A 26,934-nucleotide genomic window follows, 5' to 3' on the forward strand; every position below is an offset into this window, starting at 1 on the left:
ACGTGTTCGGCATATAACATGATGGGTCGTATCACGTGTACGTCACATAGCACCATGGGTCATATCACGTGTTCGTCATATAGCATCATGGGTCATATCACGTGTTCGGCATATAACATCATGGGTCATATCACGTGTTCGGCATATAACATCATGGGTCATATCACGTGTTCGGCATATAACATCATGGGTCATATCACGTGTACGTCACATAGCACCATGGGTCATAACACGTGTTCGGCCTATAACATGATGGGTCGTATCACGTGTACGTCACATAGCACCATGGGTCATATCACGTGTTCTGCATATAACATCATGGGTCGTATCACGTGTTCGTCACATAGCACCATGGGTCATATCACGTGTTCGGCATATAACATCATGGGTCATATCACGGATATCAAAAACACACTGCAGTTTAAACTATTGTATTTTGAAACAAAATTATACAGGTAAATATGACAGATATAGAACATACGTGAATGTTTAAACATGCTGAGATGGATCACCATACAATATAAGTTATATAACATATGGCTGAAAGGCACTAACAATATGTACATAATGTGTTATATAGATAGATCAAGCATATTGACTTCATACACAATCTAGTCCTTGATGGGACTCCTTGCGGCACACTTAATGATATCTACAACAGTCTACAGAAGATATTGACCGTGGAATATATTCCAGCCGAAATAAGTCACAAAAATGTCATTGATTCGGTGAGATAAAGTTTGTGAATACAATATACATTTATCATTGCACAGATAAATACAATTAGTGTGTTACAAAAGATATCAGAATGTTTACATTCGAACATGTTAAAAACCAATTCGCAAATAAATGCTAGTGCTACTAACGCATTTTGTATAAAAAATATTTATACCTAGAATGTATGGAACCAATATAGTAAACATGGGCGGTGGAAATACGTTTTAACTGGTAATAATGCCGAAAGGTTAACCAAACCAGTTCAAAGTATATATATAAGTCGTAGGAAAATTAGTCCGGACGAGACTATAGGTATCTTCTTTGACAGAGCGTGTAAGAAAGGCTCATTCCGACCCATGCGTAGGGTGCTTTGCGGAAACGAGGTTTACCGAGAGAACACCCTGCGCGAGTGTTGGGATGAACCTAACTTACAGGAGTGGCCATGGTAGATGCCTTTCTCCCACCTCAGTTAAACCAAATATAGTAAAAATGTTATTTAATATACTTCTAGAATATAATCGAATTTGAAATCATTCTATAATTTTTTTCTTCCCACCGACAAATTGTTGTTTAAATGATTTGCGTGTATTCTTCGACATCTATCTGAAAATAACTATCTGAAAACGATATATTATTTGAAAATGGTGACATAAAGTAAAAATAACCTGACAGTGTTACAATGTAAGGGCATCTTACGACGTTGTTTTTACATTAGAGACTATCTGGCAATGCCTTTAACACCACAGAACACACACTTAACACTATCTGACAATATTCCTTTACCACTAGAGATTGTCTGACAATATTCCTTTATCAATAGAGATTGTCTGGCAATATTCCTTTACCAATAGAGATTGTCTGACAATATTCCTTTATCAATAGAGATTGTCTGGCAATATTCCTTTACCACTAGAGATTGTCTGACAATTTCCTTTATCACTAGAGATTGTCTGACAATATACCTTTAACACTAGAGATTGTCTGACAATATTCCTTTACCACTAGGTCCACTAGAGATTGTCTGACAATATTCCTTTACCATTAGAGATTGTCTGACAATATTCCTTTACCACTAGAGATTGTCTGACAACATTTCTTTACCACAAGCGATTGGCTGACAATATTTTTTAACACATTGACAAATAATTCCTTTAACATTATTCATTATCTGACAATATTCCTTTAACACTAGACATTGTCTGACAAAATTCCTTTAACACTAGACATTGTCTGACAATATTCCTTTAACACTAGACATTGTCTGACAATATTCCTTTAACATTAGGCATTGTCTGACAATACTCTTTTTAACACTAGAAAGAATATGACAATATTCCTGTAAAATTATATATTATGTGACAATATTCCTTTAATACTAGAGACTGTCTGATAATATTCCTTTAACACTAGGCATTGTCTGACAATATTCCTTTAACACTAAGCATTGTCTGACAATATTCCTTTAACACTAGGCATTGTCTGACAATACTCTTTTTAACACTAGAGAGAATATGACAATATTCCTGTAAAAATATATATTATGTGACAATATTCCTTTAATACTAGAGACTGTCTAACAACATTCCTCTAAGACCAGAGATTGTCCGACAATATCCCTTTAACACTAAGCATTGTCTGACAATATTCCTTTACCACTAGGCATTGTCTGACAATACTCTTTTTAACACTAGAGAGAATATGACAATATCCTTTTAAATCATATATTATGTGACAATATTCCTTTAATACTAGAGACTGTCTAACAATATTCCTCTAAGACCAGAGATTGTCCGACAATATCCCTTTAAAACTAGAGATTATCTGACAATATTCCTGTGTCTGACAATATTCCTATGTCTGGCAATATTCCTTTAACACTAGAAATTATCTGACAATAATCCTTTGCCTGACAATATTTCTTAAACATTAGAGATTATCTAACAATATTCCCTTAAAACTTCATGAAAATAGGGTCAGACATAAACGAAACATAATCTTGTAACATTGATAAAATATAATCACAAGTTTGAATAAGAGCTCTCTTTTGTTTACAGATAGATAAAATGTGACAAATAATGCCCCAATTTGCAACAAAGTGTTAGTAACGCTAGTGAAATTCGAGTGATATAGGCTAAAATAGAGAATTCTGTTGAAATAAGTATCTACCAGTCGCTGTTTGATTGTTTGTCAATATATCAATTATAATAACATTTGGAGTAAAATGTCCAAAATAGTCTCTGTGAATGAGTCCCTCCCTGCAACACTGGAGAGATTCTGCCGTTATACTCCTTGAAATTGAACACTATCATATAATATATTCGTCCATGCTTAACAATGGGCCGATTGTTAAGAACTTGGTTTAAGTTAAAAACGTGGCCAACTCCATCATTTTTTCAAGTTTAAGCATAAAGTATATGACGATGTGGTTACATATATAAATATAAACTATTACAGCTAAAAAAATTGTCTCAAATCTGGAATTAAATAAAGCAGATAATAAGTGTATTCATTAAACTTCAAGAACAGTTACGATTTGAAAGTTAACAGTCATGACGTAAACAAACTTGTTAAATTTAACAGAGTGCTGAACAGTGGCCCATTATGGGACAAAACATATCTTCACATCTGGACAAGAAAACATCCCTGACTCTGCAAATGCTTCTGAACACACGGTAACTGCCGGACATCAGAAACAAAGTTTACTCCCGGAAGTGTACATTATCCTCACATTGGAGAGTATCTGACTATGTTAGATCCTCCAGATCTCACGTTTTCTGTAGAGCAGTGGAACGATGGGTTTTCGATGCCGGAGTCAAAATCAGGCTCGTCCTTAGCGCCGGCGTCGGGAAACGTTATTCGGTAGAATGTGTCCACGCGCGCGTTGTCCTCGACCAGGCGGTCATGCTGGATGTTGGACTGACGGAACCTAAAAATAAACAATAAAACCAGTTGATTGGGGTTACCATATTCGCAGTTTGCATCAACGTATACAATCTTTGTTATATTAAAACTTGTAAATAAAAAATATTTCACACTATCTGCTATGAATATAATGTATCAGCAGGGCTTATCAATATATTTTCATGTTAACATTTTTAACATAAAAAAGACAATAAGAAAGAAATAGACAATAGTCGATTAAATGGTTATAAAACAGAATTTTGCTAAACTTATGTAATTCAATAATTTATAAAACATAATGATACAACTTACAGTTACAAAGACATGTGATATTTGTTCTCTGCCTTTGTTAACAAAATTATAAAAGTAAAGGTATAAGCTGTCACCTTAGAACAAGCCTAATTTGTATAATGATACACTCAGTTTAAAATGCCGGACCTACACTTTTGCTCAAATTAAGGTTTTTCGTTTTTCCGAACTTACATGTGTTCCCGCTTCTTTTTGCCCGATACCCATTCAATTCATCCAATCAGAACCATAAGATATACAAATGTGACAAAATACCGGACTTCCATTGGCTAATTCAACAACTGTCTAAAAGGCCGGAGTTACGGAGGCTGCAGCTTAGGTTTTTGCACACACACACACAGTCTAACAAACATAAAACGCCGGACGTAGACACTGTGCTCGATTATGTTTATGTGTGTATCTGTTCTGGCTATAAATCTGTAGGTTTACCTCCGAACAACGTTAATCGTTACCGACGGCAAAGAGAAACAATTCCAATTACCTTTTGTTGTAAATATAAACTCCAAAGAAGACTGTCACTATGACGGCAATCACGCCGACAACAGAAAGACCGATCGTCAATGCTGGGGCACCGTCTGAAATATAAGTTTGGTAAAAACCCATTTCCTCGTGCTATGTGCATAGTGTTGTATATATATTATATAATGCCGATATCAGAAACGTAAATGATGGAGCACCGTTTCATGTGTTGGTTCGTTTTTTTCGACGAGCTATAGAGTTATAAACAATTTCGTCGGGATTAAAGGTCGATCCCGATCTTAAGAGATCGTTGAAGAAACCATATTACTTAAACGTTTCCTAGATATGTGCACTTATTACCAACATGTTCTCCTCTAAATGATATTGTGTCATTAAAACGATTTTAATTCCTAATTCAGGCATGGACAATAAAACATATAGATATGTACTTTTAACAGGAAGTATTCATGTGCAGTAATCTTACCTCTCTCATTCTGGATGTGGCTCTGTGCTGAATTTGAACCTTGATTTACTATAACGTCAATTTCTGCAATAAAAAATAGAAGTAAGAACTCGAGCGTTAAATCAAAAAGTATTTCGTATCATAATGCAAAACTCCGCAATAATAATCATTAAAACAATAAATTAACACATCCGAATGTTATTATCATCATGAGTAAAAACAATATTGCGGAAAATTATAACCCATTAACATTGGAATGTTATAAGCTAATTAATATTCACCATTTATTTCACGGCAAGGAATGGCCGCATTCTTCCCCTCATCTGCGCATGCGCACGTGTAGTCGGAAGCGGACACAGGAAGACAGAGATTACTGCACGTGCTCTGCAGACACTTGCTAAACCCTGTGTGAAAAAAGAGTTGGCATTGATATCATCATCATCATCATCGTCATCGTCGCCGTCATCATCATCATCATCATCATCATCATCATCATCATCATCATCATCATCATCATCATCATCATCATCATCATCATCATCATCATCATCATCATTATCGTCGTCGTCGTCGTCATCATCATCATCGCCATTATCATCATCATCATCATCGCCATTATCATCATCGCCATCATAATAATAGTAATAATAATCATCATCATCATCATCATCATCATCATCATCATCATCATCATCATCATCATCATCGTTATCTACATCATTATCATCATCATTATCATCTTCATCAAGATTTAGCTGGTCATTACCTCTGACTGGTCTCTATTGTTCGATCATGTTCATGTCATGCTTGGAGAGTCTCCAAGCCAAGTTGGCTGAGAAAATAAGAGACACTGCTGGTCCGTGCATATTTGGTTTTACAAACCAGGCAGCTCTTTTCTGTATGTCTTCAATTTCGCCTTGCTTTTGAGCCAATTTGAAATAAAATCTTATTTGCAAAAATGCTCAACTCCTTTTTACACCTACACATGTTGCTTAAGCATATTTATTGGTGGTATTTTTCTATTGTGTGAATGTTTTCTGAAAACGTTATAACCATTGACATGTCCAGGTCTAATTTACATTTTTTTTTAAATCAAATTATATTTATCCATTACAATATACCGTATTGTGTTCCTAATTTAACTTAAATACTAAAATGTCTTTCGTTTCATGTATTGGCTCGCCGATCGTCATACATATATGAAAACGTATATTTTCTTGTCAATGATCAAGGATCATTTTGATCTATTTCATTTTTTTGTAATTATGTTGAATGTTTGAACTGATATAAATTTATGTTCGTACTGTTCATGTTGAAAGGATTTTCGCAGGTCTTCATTTCACTTCGATAGCGCCACGTAAAATCCGAATCTGCGAAAATGCAGTGAGTCCAATATGTACAACCTCCCGGATTCAAACGTATTACTTATATGCCTATTTTTGAAATGTGTATAATAGGACGTTTAGAGCCCCTTACTTACCTTGTCTGGTGCTGGATTTCCTGTAGCCGGTGATTCCATTCAGCCGAGCAAAAGATGATGGCCCAAACTGCTCTAAAGTCTTCCCGTCTTCGTTGTCACCAATGTTGATTCGAGTCATATGTCTGGAAAGAGGAAACAGTGTCAACAGTAGAAACAGCTCTTGGAACTTGACAAATCAAAATAGGTAACGGTGACTGAAGGTTGTAACCATAGATAAAAGGCAACTACACGTACATGTACGTAATCTTCTACGGTAGTTTTCATTTCTGAAATTATGTAACAATCGAATATGGATTGTTTTCTAACAAAATAGGACAAATATAAAAAAAAATCATTTTAAATGAAAGTGATATTTAAAAACCTTAAAAACATCAATAATTTTCGTAAGACCGTCTGGTAACCAGTGCGCTATAAAAGTCTTCATAACCCTTTGTCAAAAAAAATCCCACTTGTAGGTATTTAATGTGTTAACAAATTAAAATACTTTCGGAACCAATCTTTCACATAAATAAAGTCTTTATTATAGATAACATGCTAACCAAATGAACATACTTTCGGAACCAATCTGTCACATAAAGGTATCCATCTAGTAGGAATAAACCGAAGAAATGTGCCCGGGCCTCGGTGTAGATAATCTTCTTCACCATGGTTTGAAGGTTCAACCGACAAATCACCTCCGTCTTGGCGTCCACCCAGTAGAGATTCATAGCTGCCGAGAAGGAACACGCAGGGAGTAATACACTTGCTTACAGATGTTAAGAGTGCATGACGAAGAAGAAGGAGCGACAAAGATATTTCAACCGTGATCAACTAAGGGCTATGTGTGCAATTTCGGCGAACAGGTAAATTTTAAAACAAATATTCGTATCGCAGTATTAGCAACTTCGTCTATACGTCATATATCGTCGATGTATCGAACTTGGTCAAGATTTTACAAACAAGCGCAATATTATCCCCATTAACATCACTCAATTTGCTTTAAGGATTGGATTAGTAATGCTGACAAAGTGATTTTTGTCGTATGTTGCTCGAGCTGATGACATTAAAAGGGCCACTACTCCAGAGGTCATAAAACGATTTTGCTGTTAATGGAACACCATGGAAATAATATGCCCATAAACACTGTAATCAAGATTGGTAAAGACTGAATAAGAAATGCTCAAATAAGAGAGCGAACAAAATTAATTTGGTAAAACATTTATAACTTACGGGTAATAACTAGGGATGGTAACGAGTAGTAAAATTGGTACTCGTACAATCTTCCGATCGAGTACTCGGGTACTCGATTACTCGGATAACTTGAATTGGTTTTCGGGAAAGACAAGTTCGTGTATACATGTATCAGTCATGTACATTGTGCGTCGGTCGTAAAATTGGCCATTTCATCTTTAAATAAGACTGTCATCATGTACCTTAACAGAGAAATCAATAAAAAGAAAACAAATATTATTTCATATTTTTAATTTGTCATTTTCATTTCATTTTATACGTATATATGTTCTACAATATGAATGGAAAGTAAAACTCCGATCATATTCGAGCGTCGAGATGATCGAGACTACACTCAATGATGAACAACATTAAGAATTACAATACCGACAATTATTTATAAATTGTTTAGTTGTTACTCTACGAATTACTATTTAATATGACAGTTTTTCATACTGAAATATTGTTGTTTTCCTCATTAATATTCATTTTTCCATGATTAAGATATCCACCAATCAATTGTGATAATCATTGCAAAAAATACGCCCATTCAGGAATCATTGCACGTAACGGTCGTTACTAATTCCGGCTCGTCAACGTCCATTGTTTGGTGAAAACACACTAATTGGTAAACAATACAATTCTGTAGGAGATGAACCGCTATCAAAACTTCGCTAATTGGCATCAGTGCTATTTGTAAATTAGGGCCCTGTGTTGACAGTTTGCAACTATCACAACAACTGTCAAATAATTTATAAGCGTCAATTGTGTACACAGCGGGGATTAGAAGGGCCGTAAATTGTCGGCTTGGAAACACGAAAGATCTGATACTTATTGTACGTCTGTTAATTTGGTAAATTTTATAAAAATAATATTGTTTTCGAGTAGTGATTTGATACTCGGGTACTCGAATGAATGATCGAGTACTCGGGTACTCGGATGATTGATCGAGTACTCGTTGCCATCCCTACTAATAACCCTTGACTATTAGTGCAAACTGTTTATAGATCGAACCCTTAGTCGAGATTTTTTTCAATTAACATTGTAACCAAGTGTGGTTAATATTTAAAGGCTTAAGCTATAGAGCAGACATGTGACTCCGCAGATGTCAGTATCGTGTAGGTATATAGTAAAGAGTTATGTCCCGTATTTTCAACATTCTGATGTTTCCTATCAATGCCTTTCAATTGTCACCGCAACTGTTACCATTTGGATTCATGGTCTGTTCAAGTTGGAACAGTTGGTGAATTTTTCACTTCAATATTATTATCTTACCGTCAATGTCGAGGGCGAGTGCGTTTGGCCATGTTCCGTTTTCGCAGCGGTGTACGAGGGAGCGATTACCACCCGACATACTGGCTGTCTCTATCTTCGCATCCACTCCCCAGTCCGTCCAATATATCCGCCTGCAAGTACAACATTTTTATTTAGTAAATCAGTAAGTAGATTGTTTATATAGTGATATATGTAACATGGAGCCAAGGACATATACATGGTTTATGGGTACGTGATAGATCAGCATCTTAAAACAATTGTGTTTAACCATTAAACACCACGCACAAGGTATGTACAACGTCACAGGCGTATTACTAGGCTAACTAAGGGCGTTTTTGTTGGTAATAAACTGCATGGTTTCGGTTTTATATCGGTTTCACGAACTGTGTATTTGTTGTTACAGTTTCAAATAAAACGAAAAACAAATCAAAACCGTTTTCGAAACTGCTAAAACCATTGAAACCAAAACTGAAACTGGTTAAGTGTTAACAAAAACACCCTAAGGTATCTGTTTTCTTTTCTTGATATTTGATGTTCTCAATCGGAACACGTCGTTCATCTCCGCAATACTTCACGACCTCATACAGTAACACCATATATGGGGAGAAAGGTACTTATGTGAACTACACATAAAACAGTGTAAGCTTATTTTCTTTTAACTTTCTTATGAGAAGAAAAATGAGTTGAAAGTAACCTCTGTGTATTCGATAATTTTAGTGACCACATCCGGTGTAGGTGTAACTAAACCCGTCCCTGCATTTTTTATGAAAAACACTTTCAATTAGTTCTTCATACATAAATACACCCAAAGCTAGCTCAATCTGATAGTCTGTGTCAGGTTTTCCAGTTTCACTGCCTGTCACCCAAGTGCCTGTGCGTGTGTATTTTCTAAGGCGTTTTGGCCCAAAATGCCATTCTTTGAGTTTTTTCAACTGAACCTTGACTCAAATGGCATTCTAAGCATCAAACGGGGCAGTTCTACACATCTTTGCACATATTTGAAGTTCTCGCAGTCAAATTTTCACCAAATTTGGACATTTTCAGTGCTCGTAAGATTGCAGACGACTCATTTTTTTTAAAAAAATAGGCGAAAGTTGTGAAAACCAGGAAATAGCATATTTTGATCAACCGGACAAGATAAATGCATGTAATGGTCAAAATTTGCCAGAAATAGTGAAATGCAATACATTTCTTACCAAAAATAACACTTTTTAAACAAAGCAGTTTGGTCCCTTTTAGGTTACACACCACCATTGTTATTCCCTATATAATTCAATGTAATATTGTAATTTTTGGACAACATTTAAAGGCATTTCGAGCGAATGCAGGCTATGATAACCACATATATTCCTAAAGTACAAGCTTTAAAATACCTTTTAAGTCAATAAAAAGGGGGGGTCAAGTTATTCCTAAGAAAAATCACTCCACTTGAAAAACAAATTCTAAAAATTGCATCGTCCGCCATGACAGTTCTTCCAAAATGACCTTTCAACTATAGGGCAGCGGTTTATGCTTTAATCTCTACTCTCAATGATAAATCAAGCAAGAATAGATACTTAAGATTTAAAAGTTTGAGGAATAATGATATTTTTTATTTACAGTGTATTGAGCATGTGAAAACATGTCTATCAATCATAAGAACATTTTTTTATTATTGAGAATTTTCCACACAACGGAAGTACATATGACGTAATGGTGTCGTCATTCCTGTACAAACAATGCGGTCAATTAAAAGAAAGAAGGCATGAAACAACGAGTTGGGACTTCTTAATTGGTCTATTTAATTGCTCTATGTCGGTGCATTAATGAAAGTAGTTCGTAAAATTACAATGGCGGTGACGCCCACAATGTTGATGTCTGCCTGAAATTAATGTTAATGTACGCGTCAGACAGGCGACTTGTTTGCGTGAAAAATATAAGAGCAGCCAAGGTTCAGTTGTATTCTTAAATTACTACGCGATCTACTTGCAGCGTAGTTAAATATATAGAATTCTGACAATGTAAACCGTCCTTGTACAAGTCAGAGACCACTAAATAAATTCGAATATATTATATAGTCAATTGACCAATCTGCATGCAAGATACCGATTTTTAATTATGCACGACCCCCAACACCATATATGGGGAGAAAGCTCCACTTGTTTCCTAATATTAAACAGCGTTGAAAAATAAAATTGGTTGAACGTTACCACTATCTATTCGGTAAAGTGACAATATCCGGTGTACGAGGACATATAATGAAGTGAAAATATAAACAATAAAATGTAGATCAAGTAGATCCAGTATGTTCAGTCTTAAAGCACAATCCATTCAGCTTCAAAACCTATAAATATGGAAAGTAGTCACTGGTCTGAGATGTATAACCATGCTATGATTCACTGCCATGTGTCAATTAAAAGAAATAAGACATGTAACAATGAGTAGGCATTTCCGAGTTGGTGTACTTTGCCCTACATCCGCTGTTGTTTCGATAGAAAACGGCCGAAATGCTCCGATTGCTGTGCTTGTTCTTGTCTCGACTGCGTTAGACCACGTGATAGTCTGACAGTATGGCTTTGTGTGAGCAACGATGATAGAGCAATAAGTACTGCTAGCTGTCGTTTATCGTAATGTTTACGAAAAAAAAGAGGTTAATTGTTTAATCCTCTAAGGTCTCAAATATGTGTTAAGACTTTATACTTATATTTTACGTTTTCAATACTGAGACACATGTGACACTGTTATTACTTATTCACTTATATTTCATTAAGACAACTAAGAAAAAAAAGTGATTTTAACAACTCAAAAAATTTCTTTTCGGATTCGTGATTGTTGTGACCAACATTTGAGATATTTCGTAAACATGGCCGAAATATTTTAAAAAAGAGTCTTCTCGAGCGATGTGCATATGCCATCTTACCCTTCTTCCGGATGTACTATGATGTCTCTGGGCTCGTCCAATGAATCATCGATTATCGTTCTATATAGCCCCGTGTTACTAAGTGACATCACCACGATGACGTCAAAGCGTGTGCACGTGTAAAACAGGAGCTGATTTATGTGATCCACCGCGATACCGTCTGATACCGAATCTTGAAGAAAGAAGATGTTGTTGTTTTGATAAACGACAGAATTATACTTAAAAAGATGCAGAATTAGAAAATAAGTTTCTTTCGTAATTACATTGCATTTTCTGTACATTCGACTTATATAACGAAATATTATTTTTTCATAATTATGTTGTAAATGATTCGAGATGTCTTATATTTGCATTAATAATAATTGCATACCATTCGGTAATTTCCGGAACACTTTATCGTTTCCGTAGAGTGACGACGTCACGATGGCGCCATATTTGTTATCAGTCCAGTACAGCTGTTTTGTGATTGGATGGATGTCTATAGCGACGGGTTTGTACGGATAGTCGACGGGTATTGCTGCCACTTCTTCAGTCTCAATGTTGATTTGATATATCTGCTTCTGGTAGGAGTCTACTGTTATAATGAAGTTGTCGCTTTTCACGGCTGAAAATCCCAAAAGATATGATCATTATGATGAACCTTCAAGAGTGCTATCGCATAAACAAAACCGGAAGGTCTTATCTCCTCGAGACCTGAAGTAAAGATGTTCAGATGAAAATTTAATGTTGACTTTGCTTTGCGCTGACTTTGATCATGCCAATGCAAAAATGTCATTAAATTTGAATTAAAGAAGAAATAAATATCTGGTACATGTGTCTAAAAGCCAGGCATAATGTACCTGTTTTGCACAAAAACGTTAAAATTAGTTGATAATGCAGTAGCTCCTATCAAGGTTGGTCTAGGGTGGAAGAGAGAGTTTGAAAGCGGTCTATTGGTAAAGGTGTCCGCCTCTCTAAAAAGGGTTAGGTTCGATCCCCTGGGTCCGCCTCATTCACAAATGGTTGTGGATTCAATCCAGACCATGGTGGGAGCGGTCTAGTGGTTTTTACAACTGTTCGCCGCTCTCGGAAATAGTTGTTGGTTCAATCTCTACCACGTGGTATTTTCCATGGCCACTCAAAATGGATTTCAGAACTGGTTTCTACGCAGGAAACGTACTCTAAACCTTCGAAAATTGAGTTTAAAGAAATAAGTACAACTTAAGGTAAACTAAACTAAGCTTAACTTAACAATATGTTGACCTACATGAAGAACATGACCTCAGATTGTCCTCCAGGGTGTATCCCACTGCGCACGTGCAGATATAAGACTCGTTTGATGTTGGTAAACACGTATGCTCACAGAAGCCGTTGTTCGCGCATGGGCCTAAAGTAGATAAGAGTTAGCGTAGAAATAGAGGTAAATACACGATTAAGTTATTTTTAATCTCGGTCTAAAACATTTTTTTTATTGTATGTGAACTTTGATAACAAATTAAGATGAACAAATCAACTCATTTTTTTAATTGTTATGAAATGAAGGCAATGAACCTTCAAAAGTCCCTTTTTAGCCTTTTATTCTGTAATATGCAGATGACACAGTAATTATGGCATAACGGCACATGGCCGGCAAACTTCTCCCGATGCATTCTCATTTGTTCAATAATTATCGCGCGGATATATTACAGCGCTAGTCAAATATACCGCAAGCTAGTTACTGAACGTTGTCCCTGACAACATGGTACACAACATTTACGTCTCTAACTCACTCCGTGATTTTAAGTATAAACTCGCGCTAAAATGGTCATGAATAATTTAAATAAGTCCGGTTGTGGATGCAGTTATTATTACTAAAATAATTGTGTTCGAATTAATTGTAAAACTCCTCACTTGTGAAGTTTGGCTGTGTTTTCTGGTCGAATGTGATGAGTTGTGAGGCCAGGCCTGAATGCGGATGGAGAATGCCCCTCACTTTCTCCTGTTTGTCGAGACGGGCCGCATGGATACCGTTCTTTATGTAATCCTTGTCCGTCCATATCACGTAGTCCTAAAGCAGAACACTTATGGTGTTTAATCCACAAACAGATACAGTTTAAACCTGGTAAACTGGTACAAGGCGAGCTAAGCTTTATTTTGTTAATAGGAACTTGTTGATGTTTCAAGAAATTGGGGCCGGGGGACTAGATGGGGGACCAAAAATGTTCGTGGCTTAAACTAATTGGTTTTATTTGAAAGCAGTCTAGAGGTAATAAAGAAACTTTAAATAGTTTTAAACAAAGTAATGTTTCAGCATAGCTTTAGAAACAGTGGCATAAATGGGACACATAGTCGTTGCCACGAGATAACTAAGTCTTGGGAATGAGCTAGTACACCGTTGCCACGAGATAACTTAGCCTTGGGAATGAGCTAGTACACCGTGGTCACGAGATAACTAAGTCCTGGGAATGAGCTAGTACACCGTGGTCACGAGATAACTAAATCCTGGGAATGAGCTAGTACACCGTGGTCACGAGATAACTAAGTCCTGGGAATGAGCTAGTACACCGTGGTCACGAGATATCTAAGTCCTGGGAATGAGCTAGTACACCGTGGTTACGAGATAAGTAAGTCCTGGGAATGAGCTAGTACATCGTGGTCACGAGATAAGTAAGTCTTGGGAATGAGCTAGTACACCGTGGTCACGAGATAACTAAGTCCTGGGAATGAGCTAGTACACCGTGGTCACGAGATAACTAAGTCTTGGGAATGAGCTAGTACCCCGTGATCACGAGATAACTAAGTCTTGGGAATGAGCTAGTACCCCGTGATCACGAGATAACTAAGTCTTGGGAATGAGCTAGTACCCCGTGGTCACGAGATAACTAAGTCTTGGGAATGAGCTAGTACCCCGTGGTCACGAGATAACTAAGTCTTGGGAATGAGCTAGTACCCCGTGGTCACGAGATAACTAAGTCTTGGGAATGAGCTAGTACCCCGTGATCACGAGATAACTAAGTCTTGGGAATGAGCTAGTACCCCGTGATCACGAGATAACTAAGTCTTGGGAATGAGCTAGTACACCGTGGTCACGAGATAACTAAGAAGTGAAATTCAGAATCTAGATCGTGGCCACGAGATGACTCCCCTTAAAAACAATGCCAAGTTAGCTATTCACATTAGCGACCCACATACCAACTTTCATCACTATCCATTAATGAAAAGAAAGTTATTGGACAGAAACTATATTTCTTATTATAGTAACAGTGACCTTGACCCCGACCCCTGAAAAGCAAACCCAAGCTAGCGCTTCACATAAGCTACTTATTCAACAATATTCATGACTATCCATCAATTCTTACTTAAGTCAATGGGTGTTAACCATTTTTTTAAGCAACAGTGACCTGGACCCCATCGCGCTGAAAAGGAATCCCAAGCTAGCGTTTCGCATATTAGCTACATACACATCAACTTTCATAACTATCCACCAATACTAGCTAATTTGGGCGGAAACCAATGTTTGACGCCCGAAGCCCAAAGACTTCCGCATTCTTATTACATGGTTACCGTTGAAAACCTAGTTAAAAATCCCCTTAATTGCATTTAAGTTTACATTGTTTTAATCAATGACCCAAACCGTTAGAAACAATATCAATATTACATGCATGGATGAGCATCATATGATCTTGTTTTTTGTTCGATTTACTCACAAAATATCGAGTACTGCATTTAACATTGATATCATTCAAACGGCTGATTAAAAATATGTCAAAATAAATGCCCCCCCCCAAAAAAACAAAAACAAAAAAAAAACAAAAAAAAAACAAGAAAACAACAAAAACACACACAATGAAATAAAAAAAAATCTGAAACATTTAACCTTTCTGTGTACAAATTTGTGAATTTGGGGTGTCTGGCGGCGCCATACTATTTGGTATTGTTTGAAAAAGTTTCACAAAGATATGTAACATTTATAACGCCATTAAAATTATAACCAGTTATAACGGGCCTTGAAATATATCAAAATCGGTCGTTGCACATCCAGAGCAAAACTAAAAATTGCAACAACTTAATCTGAACAATATTTTAGTTCACTTATTGTATTGTCAATTACATTTAATACGACGGACCTTGGCCAAATAAGGAAGTCCTTAAATGTGTTATCTCCTAATAAATAGCATTATATTATTAAACAAGTATCGTACGTTATAAAGGCTGATTCCGAAGAAGGTGGACATCTGCGCGATGTTTTCATATTCAGTAAGTATCTCTCCCGTAACCAGGTCCACGTACTTGACGGCGTACAGACCCGAGTCCGCCCAGTATAACCTGAAGAAAAAACAAACAGATTCATACAGTGACGATAGGACAATAAAACAGTATGATAATAGATAAAGATGTTGAAAATGAGGGACTTATCCATTCATTGACATCAGATTATTTTATTAAAAACACATGCTAATACTAGTTCTTTGGTCGCACAAAGAGTAACGACGTTTTGGCTCATACACATTGCTAAGTAATCCGAATTAAGGAACTATGCGCGACACACCCTGCAATAATACTCTAAATATATGTAAAGTTCTATTGAAAAATTGATAAACAACAATGACCTTCAAACTAGTGTAACCATGACCTTTGAGATTGTGAAGATTTACTGAAATCCCAGAAAGAGTTTAAAGGTGGTGGCTGAGTCAGTTATTGGGCAATATTGACCTTTAAGTGTGACCTTGACCTTTGAGATGAGAGCACAAATGCTATTTGGACTCGCATTCCCAGTATCAAACAATTATGTGGAGCTTGATTGAAACACAATACAAATGGGGCGACACATCATCCAATGGGGCTCTACAATTTTGTGAATTTGATTTAAATAGCAGGAAAAATAACAAAATAAGTTATGGCTAAGACATGGTATTGACGGGCGGACAGATCTACGTACATGTACATGACGAAAGGACGGACAACGCAAAATACGTATCCCTCCGCCAAAACCTTCAGATACTATTCATCAGGAAAATTTACTAACAATTTGTTCATTATTAACGCATAGATAAGATCGTGGCACCAAAGGCTACTGTCATAATAGTATTTTCACATGGGGAATGTATTTTTATCTTTTGTCGTCACCGGACCATCCATGGCCTCAGAGAGAGTATCTCTGTTGTAATGCTACGGGTCATAGTTTGCATAGACACATTACCCCTGGTTGATACTATAACGTGGACCAGAGTATAGTACTGACACACGGAGCCACCGTTTGACGTCCCTTACAACTAGACAACGTAACTTTGTGGTATGACGGTCGGGGGAAGGTCGAATCTTCGACCCCTGGATAGACAGTAAATTGTCTAACCACTTGTACACATTATATTACCGGTCTCTTTTAAAGTCCATGTATAGATGATTGGGCATGCCAGTTTCGTTTTCTCTGACGAGGACGCGCTTGTTGGAGCCGTCCATTGACGCCACGTAGATCTGCCGGGTCTCGTTCTGCTCTGACCAAAACAGTTGCCTGGAAGGAAAAAAGAAAACGAAGTGATTCACTGGCTTGTACTGTTAAATGGTAATATAATCAGTGCTAAAGTCAGACGATCATTGCAAAATAAAGCGAGTAAAAAATATTTCAAAAAGTTGAACTCAAAACAGAATGCTCAGTTCTGTTTCTAAATGATAATAGTTCATACTCTGTATGCAGTAGTTCCAAATATATCTAAAATAAATGTTTTGATTGATTTTTGTATCTTTGTGAGACGTTTTAGCAGCCAAATTCAGTGAAATTCATAGAGCTTGCAACGTCTCTTACTTTATGGCTCTCAGTGTCGTTATGTGCAAAATGTTGATCCTATTGTTAACGGTTTAACGTAAAGTTCTTACCCTCGTCCCGGATGGACGGCGATGCCAAGCGGCTGGTCTAGACCGGATATTACGACAGATTGATACATGCCGTCACTACGGGCCATTGAGATGTGGTTATAAGTGAGATCAGTCCAGAACAGGTTACCAGTGATCCAGTCCAGAACCATTGCTGTAATGATACAACATATGGTGGTATGTAACCTAAGATAAACGAAAAAAGACGACAGTCTGGTATATATGTGCACGCCTTCACCATGAAGCTTAATGATGTGATAATAAGTGACATCAGCCCAAAATATGCTACTGGTGTTGCTATAATTAAACAAAATATGGTGATATGTTACCTATATACAAATGTTTTAAGTGGTCGGCATTCATATGTTCATTTGAGCCTCAAATTGATAACTTATAATCAAAACGTTGATATCTATTTAGTTTTAAGGGGTTTCACGGTGGTGCCCAACCCAGATGACTTCCTGTATGGCGCCACGGTTTACCGTTGACTGTCTAATGACCCTTGTTACAAAATTAAATACAGCCAAGTTGTCTTGCCATTCATCACTTTAATGCCAAAATGAGGGGTTTATTTTCTTAGTCATTTTCAGAAATAAGCTTCATCCAAAAGAGCAATGACAATACTCTGTTTTTGTTAACAATGTGCATAATAATTCAGGATGTCTCCCATATAAACGTACATGAGCCCTTCTGATTTGTATAAGTACACGTGCCTCATATCCACCTACCTTGTACATCGCCGACGCCCTTGATGATCGTTTCCCCATGCTCGACGTCCAGGTTTATACGCCCTATACTGTTGGTAACGTTTTCCGTATAGAAGAGCTCTTGTTCACGGACATTGTACGCCAGTCCGTAGTGTCCGCGACGTCCGCGCTGGGAAATAAAGGTTTGTGTGGTTTTGTTTTTTTAAATTGTGAAATCTGTGTAACCATTTAATGAACCAATCATGGTTAATATTTTGTTCAATAAGAACATCACATGGTTGTATTAATTAGGATAGATTAAAGTTTCAAACAGACCGGGTAGGCATTTCCGGTGAATTCAGCCGTGCTGGAAAACTCTTTCTCACACCTCAGATAAGTAGATCCAAAAAATGACCGTGCTAGCGATTCTTATCTTGCCCACGGGCAAAAATAAAACAGGTACCCGTATGGAACACCTTTTTATTGTCTTCACACAATTACCTCCCTTGTTGAAGACCGTCGTCTGTAACATCATGGAAACCTTGTCTTGTGGCAATATTTAGAATCCTAATTAACTATTTCTCGCTTGAAATGGTACCATAAAATCGTTTTCACGCTCCCTTCAAGAAATAATGCTGCACTCTCCTCAGAACTATTTAAAGAACGATTTGACTATTAACATAATATGAATCACTGCGCGCATATCCATGACAACCACGAACTATTACATATCTATACGCATTTATTTTCACTACGAACAAGAGTTCCACCGAAAAAATACATTTTTACCTTATTTTGTTTAACTGAGGTGGGGAGAAAAAGCATCTACCACAGCCGCTCGTGTAAGATAGGTTCATCCCAACCCTCGCGCCGGGTGTTTTGCGGAAACTCGGTAAACCTGGTTTCTGCAAAACACCATACGCTCGGGTTGGGATGAACCTATCTTACACTATCGGCCATGGAAGATACTTATATTCTCCCACCTCAGATAAGTAGATCCAAAAAAGACCATGCTAGAAATTCTTATCTTGCCCACGGGCCAAGATAAAACAAGAACCCGTATGGAACTCCTTTTTTATTGTCATCACACAATTACCTCCCTTGTTGAAGACCGTCACCTGTAACGTCATGGAGCCCTTGTCTTGTGGCAATAATTAGAATGCTTATTATTCCTCGCTTCAAATGACACCATAAAAAAGTTTTCACGCTCCCTTCAAGAAATAATGCTGCTTTCTACTCAGAACTATTTCAAGAACGATTTGACTATAAACATAATCTGAATCTCTGCGCGCATATGCATGACAACTACGAACTATTACAAATCTATACGCATTTATTTTCACTACGCACAAAATAGTTCCAACGAATTAATTTTTTTACCTTATATTGTTTAACTGATGTGGGAGAAAAGCCGTTGGTGTAAGATAGGTTCATCCCAACCCTCGCGCCGGGTGTTCTGCGGAAACGAGGTAAAAACACCCTACGCTCGAATTGGGATGATTCTATCTTACACTCTCGGCAATGGAAGAATTTTTATAATCTGGCGCCCCCATGCTAGACGAGTCACGCGCTGTGACGCAATCACTTTTATTTCTTTTATCATACAATTTTTGTAAGCCTAAGTATGATATTTCAATAGATGATTTCCATAAACAGTGATATAAATATAGCTTCAAAACAAAACATTAACATTAATGCACCAGTCATTTGTAACCACGCCCCCCCCCCCCCAGGTCCGGGGTATACCGGGGATAGCAGGGGAAATGGGCCGTGTTTTTACCTTCCCGGTGGCCCCGCAGTGCCGGGTGAATGTGGTGGTTTTGTCTTCGCGCCAAATATAGCGGGGAATGGGCCTTACCTTGAGTCCCTCGGGTGCGGGGGCTTTCGGCGGGGATTTTACCATCAGTTTGGCTGGACCGAAAGTGAAAGTCCCCGCTATTCCCAGGACCTGGGGGGCGTGGTTGCAATTGACTGGTGCATAACCTTTACAAGACGTTATATTGAAGGAATTTCTTGAAGTGTGCAATGAATTAAAATTACTGCGCGTCATCATGTCAGTAAACATCATCGCACGCGCACAAAAAAATGCGTTTTTTCGATATCATTTTTTTCCACACAAAAAGTAATTAAAGGTATTCTAGAACCAATATCATTCATGTGTGTCCGGTCCGCATAAAAACTATTACTGTTCAAGATTATACAGGTCTTACCTTGAAACATTGAGACTCGAGCGAGACGTTGGTCAGCGACATATCTGGCAGGTTGACGGGGTACTGGCAAATGGCCTCCCCTATCCCGTACATGTGGCTCGGCATGGTGAAGCCACGCTCGACTAGAAAACATTTAGGACATGAACATAAAGCTGATTCTTTTGTTAAAGCATTACTCCAATAGATTACTCAATTACTTCAAGTATATAGACTGTGACATGTAAATGTTACAACTGCTGTTTAAGCACAGAACTAGATAGTGTTCCAGTCAATCAAAAAAAAGATCATAGGACATTTAAGGCAGTGTTTAAAACAAAACTCTCGTGGAATCGGATGTTTGTGTGGTATGTTGCGAGTGCCACACATTATGAAACCAAATATAAGATAACTGTTATTGCTCAAGTTTAGGTTTACCTTTCATATAACTCATGTAAAGTTTTTCAATACTAATAAGATGAACACTTGTATATGATATTTTGTAATACAACACGTGTATATGTAACACCATTGTTTATAAACGTTGACCAAAATATATAAAAAACATAGATGTGATATAGACAATGCACGTTAAAGAAGTCTTAAAATGTTTGCTATGTTCTCTGCTATTCTTTTTAAGCTAAAAAGCACAATGTAATTCGTCAACCATTGTACCACAAACAGTGTCACCAAGTTTCATTACAATACACACGAGATATTGAATACACTGGCATCTACCACCAAATGTAATAAAATAAGACATCATTTAAGATATGATAAACGGTACCTTTTCTGATAAAATACATAGTTTACGTGTATAGATCTATACGAAATTTACCGAGTGTTTATTATAGTTTTCGAGTGTTAAAGTGGTTGGTTTTTAGTAACTTTTTACCAAGGCAAGATTTTCCGTCATCTTCAAGCAAGTATTTTTCCCCGCACCGGCACATGGGGCCCACAAGAGGGTCGTTGATACAAAACTGCTGACATCCCATGATATCACAGGCAGCTGGAAAAGGGAAATAAAATAAATGTACATTGAAAAATTGCCCTGCAACGGAACCGGGGAGTTTAAAATACCCTATACAACACCTAATTTATTCCTTGAGCGGAAGTCATTGCTTATATATATATATGCGTAAATATTTTGAAATTAAAATTCTAACAGCTGTGATGTAAGCTCTGCATAGTATTGCACGTACAATTATAAATATGTTAAATGAAAACAAGTATTTCAAAACTGCACACAAAATTCTTTTGAAACACTGATGAACCATCTTACTTAGAGTTTTCGAAGAATGGTTTTATTAAATGATATCTATATAAGCGGTAATGTTGAAATAAAGACGGCGACAAATAATTTACTGACAACTAGGATAAAATCATCCTGTTCTGTTTCCTAGCACATGTAAAGGTATAAGCTTGAAAATGTTTGACTTCCATCGAATAGATGTTTATTACCTGAAAAGGGCGCTATAAGTCGGAAACTAAAGTAATATACGTTATAAGTTTGTATATTCAATAATAAAGTGTGAACTACAGGGATAAGCCAAGTAGACATACATTTACATAGACCCTGTGTAAAACCACAAACCCTGTGTAAAAGCACACGGCTTAGAAGGCGTAACAGACACTGAACGAGAGACATCCAAGGTGCAACCACACATGTTTACAAGTAAGTGCTCTGTAAAATGTGCAAATCGCGGGCTTAGTGCGAGACGGTTGTAACTCAGTACAAAATGGCGGAACAACAGTCTTGCGCTAAGTCATACGCATCATCGTCTCATACAATTGTATCTAGTTGAAAGTTGCAAAAAAGGTTACATACAACTATTTCCCAGCTGCATGTTGTCGTCGTACATGATGATACCGTCAGGGACGTAGCCGAGCTGATAGTTGATCTCGTTGTGCTGGAGCTGGTTCTTGTCGTACACTCGGAGGTGACCTTGCAACTGCTCGGTGACGAACACGTATTTCTGAAATGTGGGTGTATAGTTAAACCCCGATATTTTATCAGGTGCCGGAAAGTAGGTGTAAGTTAGGTTCGTGAGCTATGTATTTTACAAATTATGTTTTATCTTTAGAAACGAAATTATCTTGAAATGAGGTTCCATTAACGTTAACATAATTATTGTGCTGTTGGATTTCCAATAAAATTGTATTCTTGCGAAGAAGTGCGTTTAAAATGTATACAATTTAAATCACAGGTATTTAACTACATTAACAATCAGCTGTCGGCAGTGTCATTTCATGTGAATTACATTATCAGTGTGTGTATACCACGTGATAAATCACGTCATAAATGTTACGTCGGATGGCAATATTTTGCTTCAAATTAAGACTTTAAACAAAGATAACTTATGTTTTATCTATAACTATTTATTAATCACTTACTTCATTAACCGCTTTGCTAAAAAAACCTACGTCATTAACCTCTATGTTAAAGAACCTACGGCAAAAACCGCTATGTTCAAATCCTACATCATAACCCGTTATGCTAAAAAACTACATCCTAAATCTCTATGCTAAAAACCAATGTCATAAACCGCTATGCTAAGAACCTACATCCGTAACCGCTATGCTCTATGCTAAAAACCTACGTCATAAACCGATATGCTAAAAACCTACGTCATAAACCGCTATGCTAAGAACCTACATCCTAGACCGCTATGCTCTATGCTAAAACTACGTCATAAACCGCTTTGCTAAAAACCCTACGTCCTTAAACCGTTTTGCTAAAAAAATACGTCATAAACCGATTTGCTAAAAACTTACGTCATACACCGCTATGCTGAAGAAGATCGTGCCGGACTGGTGGGCTACAACTCTTCGGTTATTTCCGTTGAACCCGGCACACTCGATTGTGTCCTTCTTGCTGTCCACCCAATACAGCATGTCGTCGGCGAAATCAATAGTTATCCCTCTTGGATGCTCAATGTCGGTGTCGACAATCACACGACGATTTTGACCGAATAGATCAGATATCTCTATCTTTGAATAGGCACCGGAGTCCGTCCAGAAGAGGTATCTATGAACCAAACACTAAAACAGTTTAATCGTTACAAAACATGAAATAGTGGATCGACCTTGTTTGGCGAATACTTGAAAGTAACCGTGCGCCAAAACGTTTTCGAATATATATTTACAACAATTTAATTATGCTAATTATTGAAAGTGGATTCATTTGTGTCCGCCAAACAAATACTAATTTCTGATTTTTAAGTACACAGTCACATATACATTGCACCAAAAATGCATACCCTTTCTGTGGATAGACGGCTATCCCGCTAGGCCCAGACAGTCCGTCCCTGACAATGATCTTGTACCCCTGCACCGGGGAATTCAGGGTCGCCATCATGATCCAGTCATACAGACCGTCGGTCCAGTAAACGTTGTTGGATGTCCAGTCCACCACGATACCCTCAACGACGCTGGATGTCCCGGTAAACAGGGTTTCAGTTTCCGTTGTTCCATTTAGCCGCAGGCCCTGTATAGGATAAAACGAAAGTAAAAAGTTCGAATAATGTATACCAGTGACCACGATACCCCAAACGACGTGGGATGTCACCGTGAAATGGTGGGTATCAATAGCCGTTGTTCTATTTTACCGTTCGCCCTATATAGGAGTTGTGAACGAAAGTTAAAGGTTTGAGTACGTTCAGTGTTTTCATTAATATGTTTGTCATTTAAACACTGGATACTCATAGTATTGACAAGTCCCTCTACGACGCTGGAGGCGCCTCAAATGTTTCTTCCACCTGTTTGTAATCGGGTATTAAACGAATATGGAACCCTTGTATTGCCATCACTGTTATCCGAACAGCCCCAGTAGCTTATTGCTTGAAAACGACATACTCGTTTAACAGCTTTTGCAAATAAGGCTAAAATTGGGGATATGAAACGCACGAACCTGAATCTTTTTGTTGGTGGCTTCGCTCCAGTACAGCGTTTGTGTGGCATAGTTGAACCCAAGAGCCTTAAACTGCCATCCATGGTGGGGAGCGCTTAATAAACAATAAGCCGTTTAGATATATTTTCGAACTTAATGTTATGATTAAATATTAAATGATATTAAATGATTACTCTCTCTCTCTCTCTCTCTCTGTACTGTCGGTAAGTATTTAGGATGATGATGATGATGATGATGATGATGATGATGATGTTGATGATAGTGATGATGATGATGATGATGATGATGATGATGATGATGATGATGATGATGATGATGATGATGATGATAATGACGACGACGACGCCGACGACGATGATGATGATGATGATGATGATGATGATTCCGGCGTGGGTTAGAGCAGAGTGGGATTCTAACGTACCTTATGTGCCTGACCTGTACATTTCCACTCGGCACCCAAACTGTCGGGTCTCCCTCTATTCCCACGATCCGTGACACGCCCAGTTTCAGGTTTGGGGTCTGCGCCCATACAAGGTTACGCGCATGTCGAACTGTTGAGTGAAAGCCAGATATGAAGTCATTAAGAACGAAATATTTTATACAGTGGTATTCCTGGCCCTCCAATTTTCCGAAAGTTTTTTAAGCATATTAAACAGGCTTAAGCATCTTATTTCATATAGCAAAATGATTTGCTTTTACTGGATTTGACATAACAAAAATCATCATTACCTTTAAATTATTTCTTCAAAAGTATTATAACTACTTAGAATGAACCAAATACACAAATTATACTAACACAAAGATAGCGAGCTTAGCTTGATCCTGCTTTATTCAAGACTTAAGTGTATTTTCACTTACAGTGGGTAATGTTACGTGTATGGCGCTAAGTTCAAAATCCGTAGTAAGGTCATGGTAACGAGAAAATATAGCTTGATGCGGTTTTAACATTACTGCATACTTAAATACGAAAAAACCTTTTGAAACAGGAGTTCAATCCAAACGTACGGATATGTTTAAATTTGATCCGTTTCAGGCAGTACTGAGTTCTTATAAACCTTTGTTTGTTTTTATTTCAGTTTTCACGAATATAATGGAGTAGGTGCGTTCAAATTCGCGAAGAAAATTGTGCATTTTAAAAGATATACTTTAATTATCGTAATACATAAAAATATACTGTGCATGGAATGCGGCATTACATATTTATGTATATGTTATTTAAGCCTTTATATCGGTATCGTTTTTGTTACTGTTAATTATGTCATAAGGTCCTGAAGTGGAACAAGTTCCTTGACTGTCTGTTCGGGTATAATACTCCTAAATGTTGACAAGACACCTTTCAAGACCTAACGAAGCCATTCTCAGCAGAAGAAAGTACCGATTAAAAGGTTATAATAACACATATACTATGCACTTATTTTTTTAGGAAAAAGAAAGTTTTTTAATTACTTATTCACTTATTTTCTCCTCGAAAAGGAGTGCACCTCTGCTCCATTATATTCGTGAATACTGGGTTTGATTTTCAATCATGTAATATAATAATTATGTACCGATAAATTCTCAAAAAAGAAACAAAGATGGTGACATGATCTATTTCTTGAACGGTTTTAAACATGCTTTTCAAATTACTGCTATAAACTCCTTTTCACAGAGTGAAACAGTATACAATTTTTCAGTTTATGTTTTGTCGTTCTTATTGCTTAAACATAGTTCAATCAAGTCACCAAGACCAGCCTTACAGTTGCGTATACTGACATAATGCTGGACAGATCAAATATACTGAAAAACCGATTTATAAACGCCAAGTTCCCCACACAATATTAGACAATGTCACAAAAACCTTCACCTACCGGCAGCCACGCTCACTAGATGAAACAAAAAATATGCACTAAATACTTTTAAACTTTCCATTATTTTCGTCATGGTCACACATAGATAAAACCAAGAATGTGCATTTACATGAACTCGCACGCGAATAATGGTGCTAAAAATCGTCCATTTCCGTATTCTGCAGTGCCGCTTTCGCGTTAAGAAGTCTGGATGCCTGAAACAAAACCACACTAAATCTTATTCAAACAAGAATATACTTACACTCCAATGGCACTAATCACAACAGTCGCTAATCCTGTATATCAAGACGAAGAGAAGCGTAACAACGTCCAATTAAAGTCAAATGCGGAAGTTGGTTCTTCCTGCTAAGTGGATAGTTCCCGATGGAGCCTTGCACCGAACAATTAATTTACTAGTGTCAATGAAAGTCTTTGTTTTTATTCGAACACTCTGAGATGATGGTGATGTAATGTTTGTTGAGAACTTTGGATGTCGAAATATAGACAAAGCATATAGATAGTTGATGAGGACTTTAGATTCCCTGTATGTACTAGACAGAGTCTGAAGAACTTTCTGAGCCGTGCGGGCCTTTAGCATATGGGAAGTTGGAACGAAATATGATAACGGTGTTTTCAGAATGAGGTAAAACGCAATGGAATAAACGCCTCAGAACATCAAAGGCACTGTTAAATACTCAATCATCAATTAACATATTCTGCTGCATATGCAGCGAAATAGGTATAATGTATCTCGTCGTTGTTGTACATGATAATTAAAGTAGTTT

General features: G+C 37.3%; 1 protein-coding gene across 1 annotated transcript; it reads right to left on the reverse strand.

Annotated features, from left to right (window-relative positions):
* Positions 1-415: 415 nt before the first annotated feature.
* LOC128219992 (low-density lipoprotein receptor-related protein 4-like) lies at positions 416-26,331 on the reverse strand. The gene is made up of 23 exons (XM_052928215.1): positions 26,171-26,331; positions 24,745-24,874; positions 24,324-24,417; positions 23,674-23,900; positions 23,189-23,441; positions 22,242-22,389; positions 21,309-21,422; positions 20,438-20,559; positions 18,270-18,417; positions 17,545-17,695; positions 17,045-17,182; positions 15,873-15,996; positions 13,582-13,738; positions 12,959-13,078; positions 12,083-12,316; positions 11,713-11,884; positions 8,814-8,944; positions 6,882-7,038; positions 6,330-6,451; positions 5,131-5,253; positions 4,871-4,933; positions 4,409-4,502; positions 416-3,643 (listed from the first exon to the last, which is right to left on the reverse strand). Exons 1-23 carry the CDS (start codon positions 26,241-26,243, stop codon positions 3,442-3,444), a joined length of 3,297 nt encoding a protein of 1,098 aa, XP_052784175.1. The 5' UTR covers positions 26,244-26,331; the 3' UTR covers positions 416-3,441.
* Positions 26,332-26,934: the final 603 nt, after the last annotated feature.

Source organism: Mya arenaria, chromosome 15, assembly GCF_026914265.1.
Source record: "Mya arenaria isolate MELC-2E11 chromosome 15, ASM2691426v1".
Classification (NCBI taxonomy): domain Eukaryota; kingdom Metazoa; phylum Mollusca; class Bivalvia; order Myida; family Myidae; genus Mya; species Mya arenaria.

Excerpts from the sequence above, each read along its gene's own strand:
- LOC128219992 (XM_052928215.1), bottom strand. The coding sequence starts at position 26,243 with ATGACGAAAATAATGGAAAGTTTAAAAGTATTTAGTGCATATTTTTTG. Across the intron at positions 23,901-24,323 it reads CCACCAACAAAAAGATTCAG|GGCCTGCGGCTAAATGGAAC; the intron begins GTTCGTGCGTTT and ends TATCCTATACAG. Across the intron at positions 17,696-18,269 it reads GGGCGTCGGCGATGTACAAG|CAATGGTTCTGGACTGGATC; the intron begins GTAGGTGGATAT and ends GTATCATTACAG.